General features: G+C 39.3%; 1 protein-coding gene across 8 annotated transcripts in view; it reads right to left on the bottom strand.

The window, feature by feature from the left end:
• Positions 1-451: 451 nt before the first annotated feature.
• Positions 452-9432, bottom strand: part of GPHN (gephyrin) — a 271571-nt gene continuing 262590 nt past the window's right edge. For all 8 annotated transcript variants that reach the window (XM_084207537.1, XM_084207540.1, XM_084207539.1 and 5 more), the window contains 5 exons: positions 8397-8470; positions 5665-5729; positions 4318-4421; positions 3021-3117; positions 452-1436 (listed from right to left, as the gene is read on the bottom strand). In XM_084207537.1, the coding sequence (XP_084063663.1) occupies positions 1303-1436; positions 3021-3117; positions 4318-4421; positions 5665-5729; positions 8397-8470 (474 nt within the window). In that variant the 3' untranslated portion in view covers positions 452-1302. The remainder of the gene's footprint in view (positions 1437-3020; positions 3118-4317; positions 4422-5664; positions 5730-8396; positions 8471-9432) is intronic.

Below are 9432 nucleotides of genomic sequence, written 5' to 3'. Positions count from 1 at the left end.
TGCTATGGTCTTAATCCCAGATGAAATGTGATGCTACCAAAATACACAGTCTGGTGGGAGCTAAAAAGTCCTTATCGCATGGGAAAAAAAAAAAAGAAAAAGAACACTTTATCAAATTCAAGACAGTGCAGCACAAGAGCTGTTTGCAAATGCTATGCAATTTATATGGGGAAACTAAGTACTCTCCAGCTTTGATTAGTCTGATTGTAACCCCACCCCACCTGCAAGTGCTGCTTCTGTTTTGTCCCTTGAGAGGTGTGAGAGAGAGCTCACTATGTAGTTTCAGTTCCCTCATGACACTGTACATGAGGGAAGGCCCTAGATTGGACATACTATTTCTCTTCCTCCCTACACTCTTTCCCCACCCCAAATACCTTCTCAAATCACTGCTTTTTTTTGTTTCAAACAACAAGGCTGAACAGGTGAAATTTTAAATAATGATTGAGGATTTTTTTTATTCATTTAAGTTTCAATATCATTACAGAAAATGTTATGGTACAGAGTTGTTTAACATTAGTTTTATTTCTTTGCTCATTTAATTTTCACACGAATGCTGGTAACACTAATATCTGTACAAGATCAGTCTTTGATTTTTTTTAGTTTTTAATTCTGTACATTTTTAAATGTATTGGTTAAAAAGGCTGTCAGCACTTAAGGAAGCAATTTTTTTGTTTGTTGAAATAAAAGGTATCCAGTTACTGCCCAAGAGTACTGAGCTGGGTGGCTGCTGGGACAAGAGACATCCCTGAATGCGCGGCGAGGTGCGAAAACCTCGGGGCTTCATTGGGTTCCCAGCGCAGCCACTCTGCTTTTGGCACTGTGCACATCAACACGAGATACAAGATAAAGAACAAGCAGAAGCTCTCTGTGAAGCGGTTATGAAGCATACTAATAAGGGAAATCCAAGTGTTGTCTACGCTAGTATAAATAAGCAGACAGCCTTGTTTTAAGAGCGTAAGTAGTTGTATCTTAAAGATGAGAAAAAACACAAGTTCTGCAGGCACCTACTGCTGTCTACTAAAAGCTACCGCTATTAGAACTAGCATTGAACACACAAAGCAATTGCAAGAAAAGGAAAAAGTTGCTTTGATATAATCAGAATAAATTTCTTTGTTAAGATTTGTTTTAAAGTTTTTTTTTTAAAAGGTATTTATTTAAATTCCATTTGAAATATATTTCAAGATGTTGACTATACTGATCAACTTTTATCCAAATCGGAAAAACTAGCTGTGCCGTTGCATATTACAGGATACAGTCAATGATATGTGGACATGCATCAAAGCTTCGCTCTTGCTGGTGACATCATAGCCTTCCAATGACCATGACATCCACCACCTCCCCCTTGTGAAGCTCCACATACTGCTCTGTCTTTGGAGGTAGCATCAACAGTCCATTGGCACTGCGCATACTCATCAGACGACTGCTCATCTGATTCCCTACAGGAGAGAGGCAGAACAATTTCAGTGGAGTCTTCAGTTAGTTCCAAATGCTGCAACAAACGTGGTACAACAAACAAAAGCTGTTATGATGAAAATGTTTATGTGGCTAACTTATTCATGGAGCTTGGGTTTTGCTGTTCCAAGGTAGATGGAAACAGAGAACTCTGTGGAGATTTAGTCAGTCTGTCACTGCACTGGCTCTCAGAACCATCATTCTCTTTGCTGATTGTTTTCCTCTCTAGCCTTCCACATTATCTGTACCATGTATCTTGTCTTAGTAAATTGCTAATCCTATCGAAATTACTTTATTTTTCAATTTGTACACCTATTCCAGTTATACAAACATTAAAATCAGCACAGTCTAGAATGTTTTTAATATCCTGTTCTAGAATAAATTTTATTAACTCTATTCTCTCTGAGTAGAATAATTTAGGCTGGAAAAAACCTCCAAGATCATTAAGCCAACCTTTGACAGAACAGCACCATTTCAACTAAACCACAGCACTAAGTGCCATGTCCAGTTGTTTCTTGAACTCTTCCAGGGATGGTGACTCCACCACTTCCCCTGGCAGCCTGTTCCGATGTTCAACAGCCCTTTCAATAGGAAATTCTTCCAGATGTCTGACCTGAGCCCCCACTAGTGCAGCTTGAGGCCATTTCCTCTTGTGCTGTCACTTGTTGCTCCCCCCAACTTGGCTACAACTTCCTTTCAGGTGCTAGTAGAGAGTGATAAGATCTCCTGTCACTCTCCTTTCTCCAGGCTAAACACCCCCAGCTCCCTCAGCCATTCTTCACAGAACTTGCTCTCCAAACCCTTCCCCGGTTTCACTGCTTGTCTCTGGAAATTCTCCAGCACCTCAATGACTTTCTTGTAATGAGGGCCCAGAACTGAACTAGTATTTTCCCTGTGGAGCCTCACATATAGTGCTTTTAGTTGAACAATTTGGATGTAGCAAAAAGACAGTTGTTGAAGGACCTACATCTCTTGCAAAAGTGTCACAGTCAGCTTTCTAGCAGTACTTAGCTGAACCAGTATTCAAATCTAGTATTTACCTTAGCTGCAACTGAGTATTCAGAAGTATTCCTAGGTGGCAAACATGACTAATAAATCCTTAGTCGGCTTTAAGAGAACATCTAGAGCCTCTGCTATCTTTCCTACTTTTCCTGTCCAGCTAAAATCACGCTTCTTTTATTTGTATTGCTCCTACCTCTGCCCCAACTTGTGTCTGTTTAGTACATGCACAACAGCAAAAGGAAGCAAGTGTGCCTGCCTGCAAGCAAGCTTAGTGGATGTTTAAAAAAAGGAATGTATGCACATATGCAAGCATACACATGTAGTGTGTATGTGTATAAGGCAGGTTATTCAAACAAAGCATGTTTTAATGGTTAAATTGACAAGCCATATCAGCACTGAATTTTGTACTAATGCATGTGTATGCGTGTGCACAAATGTGTGAGTAAATCGGGCTGCATAAAGTACGCTCTATGAAAAAAACATGTGCACACTCTTGTTCCCAGACACATCTTTAGGAAGGCAAGGCTTTTTGTGAGTGTCTGTCAGCCTGTGTGACTGGCACTGACCTGTACTCTGTGCCCAAGGTAGTGGTTCTTGGTGATGCCAAGTCAGAATGCACCGATGATATTCTGGGCGGGGGTCCAATTTTACATCACATGATAACTGTAGGATTAAAAAAGAAAGGATGAACATGTCATGCATTCACATTGCACTGTCTAAAATAATGGAATAATCTGCTCAATTGTTTTTCCTTAAAAACAGTCTTTTCAAAAACTTGTATTTTGAGGTCAGATGGTGTCTAGTGCTAGATTAAAAGCTGTAGAAGGCAGAGACTGCAGTATTTAAGAGACTGCAGTATTTAAGAGACTGCAGTATTTAAGGATGTACAACTGTGATATTACAATATCAAAGTATCTGAAGGAGTCTACGTGCATTAAATGGAATATTCCAAAACTGTTCCTTTACTGAGAGTTTACAGATAGTACTTCTCTAGGAAAAAAGCCTGGTCTCTTTGGATTACATTGCAGAAAGATAAAATGGTATTTGCATTCAAAATCCTGCTAGCTCTGACAAAAGGAAAATGGCCAATCTTTGAAATGAAAAGACATACAGGCAATGGCTCATAATGGAAAATACATGCAAAAGTGAAGGTCACTGCAAATTTCTCTCTCTTTTAGAATATTTTAGCTGTGAGATAAAATCTGGACGCTTGAGGAAGGGCACAAGAGAGACACGGGATAAGCTGTAAGAGAAAAGTGCATAGCCAAGAACACTAAGAAAACTACAAAAGCTGATGTATGCCTTGGTACTTTATTTGAATCAAAAACAGAAGAAGAAGATGACATTCTAATAACATGCCTTAAATCTATATTAAATAGAGTTACACTACCCATGATTTATTAGAAAAGTGAGAAGAGTTTAAGAAATTTATATTGCTTAGGGTGGGGGTCATGTGGTTTTCTTATATAAATAACTCAACAAAAAGGCTTTAAAGTTTGTATTTTCTATTGCTAACACAGAACTATCCAGCTCTAGATATTCGCAGATTACTCTACATTTCTTACCATAGCCTAAAACAAATGTCTTTTTTAAACAGGAGATCATTCTTGCTGCCTGACTGGCAAATGGCTGCCTCTGCATCTATATATCTCACTCCATTAGATGGCAATCTAACTCTAAAAAATTATGGGACTGAATATTACCATTAACAGAGACTGAGAATGTGACTCTATTTGTGTGAACGTCCTTCCACTGCCAGAACTAGTCTAGGGCTCAGATTCTACAAACACAAGTCTTTCAAAGCCCAAAGAGTTGTACTTCAACATCTCAAGAGAATTTTTAAATAGAGGACAAGCTTCTTACCCTGGCTTTGATGATGGTGGGCCGAGGATCCAGGATACCCTGCATTTTCCTCAGCGCAGGAACAACAAAGAGATTGCAGGTGACAACAGCTGACACAGGATTGCCTGTAGGACAAAGAACAGTTGGTGGTGATGCCCTCTTGGTTTACTCTGAAATACTGAAAGTGAACCTATGTTTTATAGCAATTTCATTTTAAAGGACTCTACAGAGCTTTCCATGCAATGTACTGCATACAGTACAGACTGCAGAGGTGTGTGGCAAGGGGCATGTGCCAAGTCCCCCTGTTGAAAGCTACACTCTGGATGATGTGTGCTGAGGTCCTGCTCTGACCAGAACTGCCCCATGTTCCTCAGGCCCCACCATTTGCCTCTGTTCTTCTGCTACCTTTGTCCTATGCCTAAATTTGTCTGGGGCTGGAGCAGAGTTAATTGTGCATAGTTATTGGCTCTACCCTCACAGGGCTCTTTATTCATCACTCATGGCTCCCAGACACCAAGGGAAGAATAACTTTCAATTCCCTAACAGAGTAGAAAAATGCTTTAGGACAAATTCTGAGGAGAATTCCACTGGTTTATATGTTTTCTGTTGACTCACAAAAGAGGTGTATGACCACAGTCAAACACCACAGTCTTACATATCTGGACTTCCCTAGACAACAGTTTTAAAATAAATACTATGATCAGATGGATGCTCCACTGATCTCTACCCTGTGAGAAAATGTGCTGCAGCAACTAAAGCAAGAGAGGGTAGAAGCACTAGAGATACATCAAGGATTGCTTGTGTAGTCAAAATTCATGGAAAGCCAGAGCAATGAGAATAAAAGAAATTCCTCCTCATTTAGAAGGACAGAAACGCATAAGAAAATCTTTATTCTAAACAAGCGCTTTCCCAGGGCACACAGCCAGCAGTGGCGCAGCCGTGCTGCCCTCTTTTGGTTCCACAGCATGAGCATGATAAACAAAAATATTCCGTGACATGTTCCTTGGCATTCCCTCATTTTTGTCTCCATTTTCAGTATGTCAGAGTGGATGCACTGACTTACACCCACAGCATATTTATGGTGAAGGTGCAGGGAGCTGTAGGAAAAAACACCCCTGTGCAAAATAGAAGGAAATTGTTGGAGGGAAGAAATCCTAAGACCTGTACCAGAAAATTCTGAGGACAGGGACAAAAAAGAACTCCTTAGCACATCCCTGTAAGTTCATATCTTCTGTAAATTTCTGAGAAAATCTTAGAGGTACCTTCCTTAGGGGCCAACACCAGGCACAGGTGCTGTGAAGTGTCACTATTCTGTTTCATGTCTGACATCTATGCACAGCAACAAAAGTAATCCACAAAACATCTTACCTGGAAGCGCAAAGATTATTTTCCTTACGCCGTCAATATCCAGAGTTGCAAAAGTTGTTGGCAGGCTACGGAAAAAGGAAGTTATTTAATATCTGCATTAGAATTTGACTGAACATTATTGTATTATTTAAAATATTTGCAAAAGAAAATAAAACAAAACAGGACATCTCTCTCTCAGCAGTTCATTAGAACCTGATGGTTATTCCATACTGGAGTTATAATCCTCTCTTTATGGTGACAGAATAATTTTTCTTGATATTCAACTCTCAAGTTTTAAGTACACAAATTTGGAGAGGAAATATCTAAAAGGAAATGAACTAGAAATTAAAAATCTAAATCTTGTCTTCATGCTAGAAGCCAATTAACAATGAAGTAATATTGGAATTATGCAATTACAGAGCTGTTTGTTTTTCATATAAGGGTTCCCAATTTTTTATAACATTGGTGAGTCTAATTCTCTTACTCCAGTCTGTACAACAGTACTACAAGGGAGCAGTATTTCTGAGCAGCTGGTCTGCAGATGAACAAATCCAGATACCACGGGCAGAGCTGCAGCCAGGTGACACCCAGGTCTATCAATGAGGAGCTCTCTCTGCCTTTCAGAGCTGCTCAGTGACCTCTGGTGACTTGCAGTGAGGGCTGTTACTGTTACACAAATAGGACAGTAATGTGGCCCCTCAAGAATGTGGCTGGCAAAGAGAAGGGACTCATCCATGAAAAAAGAAATTTGTGTTAGTATAATCCTTTCAAACATTAGAAACTATACTAGGAGCAATAATAAGGCTGGTTTCCTTGGCTTTATCTTGAGCTGACCACTTCCACCTGGTCAGCAGATGACAGTTTACACCTTTGAAGATTTCCTGCACTTTGATCATTATCACCTAGTTTTGTATCTGTTAAGACTCATCAATATCCTAGATTATCAGGGGAAGTTAGTGTTTGATGTTCCTGTTTTAAAATGCCTCTAACATGATGGGAACTATGTGCCAGACCTCCAACTGTTATAACCAGTGCACAAACCAATGGACAAAAAATTGAATTGCTAATTCATATTTACAGAAACTGAATTCTTGTATGACACTTCAACACTATCATTGGTAGAAACTTTCAGTACTTCCTTCTGTCAATGCGGTTAGACAAGATAACCTTACATGAGCTCAGCAACTTTCAGACCAAGTGGAGGGATGGTAAATCCCCAAGCACCACCCTGCATTCATGAAGCACATCAAATACAGGCATACTAAAAACACTGACTTCACTCTTGGAACTTACTCAAGGGATTTTTTCCCAATATGGTAACCACAATCTACAATCTTTAAACATGCAGTTAATAAAACCCAAGATACAATATTTTCTATTGCACTACAGCTAATGAAAAAGAGAGTGCTTACATTCTCAGTAAGAACTGATGAGCAAATGTTTTGGTAGCAATAAGAAATACCTTTCTCGTGGCATAAATTGAAAAGGGACATTTAAGGGAAAAAACCCATTGCTAGAAGTTTTTCCAGCTAGTTATTAAATGTTCATTGCTGCAGGTCTAAAGAGGAGTCACCAGGAGAAAAAATTCCATTCGCTTACAAGTAAGCCAGAACCAGAATTTAATACTCTGAATTCTCTAAATCGCGTTATCCATTTTGTCAGCAGCAGAGATTGGAGTGCAGATTCTGCTTCTGGGAGTTCCCTACGTTGGTTGTAGCAGTATGACAGAAGCAGTGAGCAATTTCTATGCCTGGGCTACATCCACCACGGGAAGAAAGAAGCTTTTAGCCTCACTCATTCCTTTTGTGGAAAGGAGGTGGCGGTAGGAGCAGCGCAAGCACCGAGCCCACACGCAGTTCTTTACCAGACTGTACGCAGAGACAGTGAAAGTATTTGTCTGTTTTCACAGCAAACACCCACTTGCAGCTCTGCTCCGTGACAACAGTTCTGGGCTAGAGGGAATCATTCTGCAAAGCTGTGCTTGATCTTGTGTAGCTGGACCATTCTGACCCAGCTTGCAAACAAACTGCTCTCCATAGGGAATGAGGCCGAGGTGCAGATATCTTTCTGCTCTTGCACTGTGGAGAAAAGGGAACTCTGTTTTCAACACGTGTGATTTTCATTCTCTTTGCAGAGCACACTTCCAGACTCACTGATGAGCAGTGCCACAGCATAGAAAAGCAATGTTTTTCTATGAAAAGCTGAAACAGTTTCCTGAGGCAAACTAAACACATAAAGGTCTCTGCTTACTTTAAAATTACTATGCTCAGTATGCCAATTAGACAAAGCTTTGTAAATTACCTGTCATTCCACCTCTCTCAAGGAACTGCTTGTAGGAATATAAATTATGCAAATTTTGACGTGAAATGAGATACTCTTTAAGCAAACTGTCCATTTAATGTCCTTGTATTTCCTGCTTATTTCATGGTAATGTCAATGTGAGATGTGTGATCGCACTGAAGGCTGTGGCAATGTTTATACCATGCTGCTTTCCCACCAGTCCCCAAACCTGATCTGCAACAGTTATCAGAGAAATATCTCTTACTGATAAAAATAATCTCTCTGTTCCAGTTAATTTCACCCATAAAGATGATGACTAATCTGAAGAGCACTGATTTTACTGCTTTTCCCACATGTATCTATCCTGTGGTTAATAGTACATTTGAAAAAGTGAAATCTACTGAAGCACTTCACTAGGATATTTGGCCCAATGTAGCCTCCATCTAGGCTGCCTAAGCAGAAAGATTTCTTACCCAGGTTTCATAAAAACTCTGCCAAAGTGAATCTGTGCGTGAAGATCAATATCCAGCACCTGTTTAAGATAGTCCTGTTTAATTAAAAAAAAATAAAATTAAGCAACATCAAAGTGGCTTTACATCATCTAAGCATTCAAAGCAATTAATTAATATCAAATGAAGATGAAAATTTGCATATCCTGAAAGTGCTACAGCCCAGTGGGGAATTTTCAGCATTTGAAAGAAAGTGTTTTGGAAAAGAAGAAGTAAAGAACAGACTCATTTAGGTGCCAAACCTGACTCCAGAAGGACATATATTTCCTTAAAATTCATCTGCAGCATCAGAATCTTAGAACACCCCACAAAAACTTCCTACTAAAACATTCTCTATGTCAAAGATGGAAAAAACCCTTTATGATTCAAAGCTAAGACTTTAAATGATCAAGTTATTTAAATTTTCATATGGAAGCTATCTAGTTGTTGATTTAGACATCTCCAACTACTTTGGAAATCAATACTGTACTGTAGAAATCATAGTTAATCATAGTTTTTCAGGATACTGTAATGATTGTCATTTCTTGAGTCTAATGGTCTAATTCACAGTGGTGGGGTTTAACATTCCTTAGAAAGAAAAAACCGTGAGTGGTTTGTGAATGAGTTCAAGCTAGATGATTTTGCATAATCATGATTGATCCAGTTATTAAAATAAATGGAATTACTTGTTTAACCTTTATTGACAATTGCTGTGCCTAAAGATGTAGTACCCATTCTGTTGTGTTTAGTGAGGCTATACATGTGGGCCACAGCAGTCATCTGTGCAGACAGACTTTGAAAGCAGTAAATCTGGAACTCCCTGACAGTTAACCCTTTTTTTGTGCACGTGTGTGTTCAAGTACTTGGAAAGCAGCAACTCATTTCAGCCAGGTGTAAACTCTCAATTATTAATTGCATTAACCCCTCCTTTATTTTCTGTTTACTGTTTGGATGTTCACAGCTATTTCATTAAAACTGTAGAAAGCTCAGTATCAGAGGGCAGACCATCAGTGGAATGTAG

This window comes from Fringilla coelebs (assembly GCF_963513975.1).
Source record: "Fringilla coelebs genome assembly, chromosome: 6".
NCBI lineage: Eukaryota > Metazoa > Chordata > Aves > Passeriformes > Fringillidae > Fringilla > Fringilla coelebs.
This window is presented reverse-complemented; position numbering and strand designations above follow the sequence as displayed.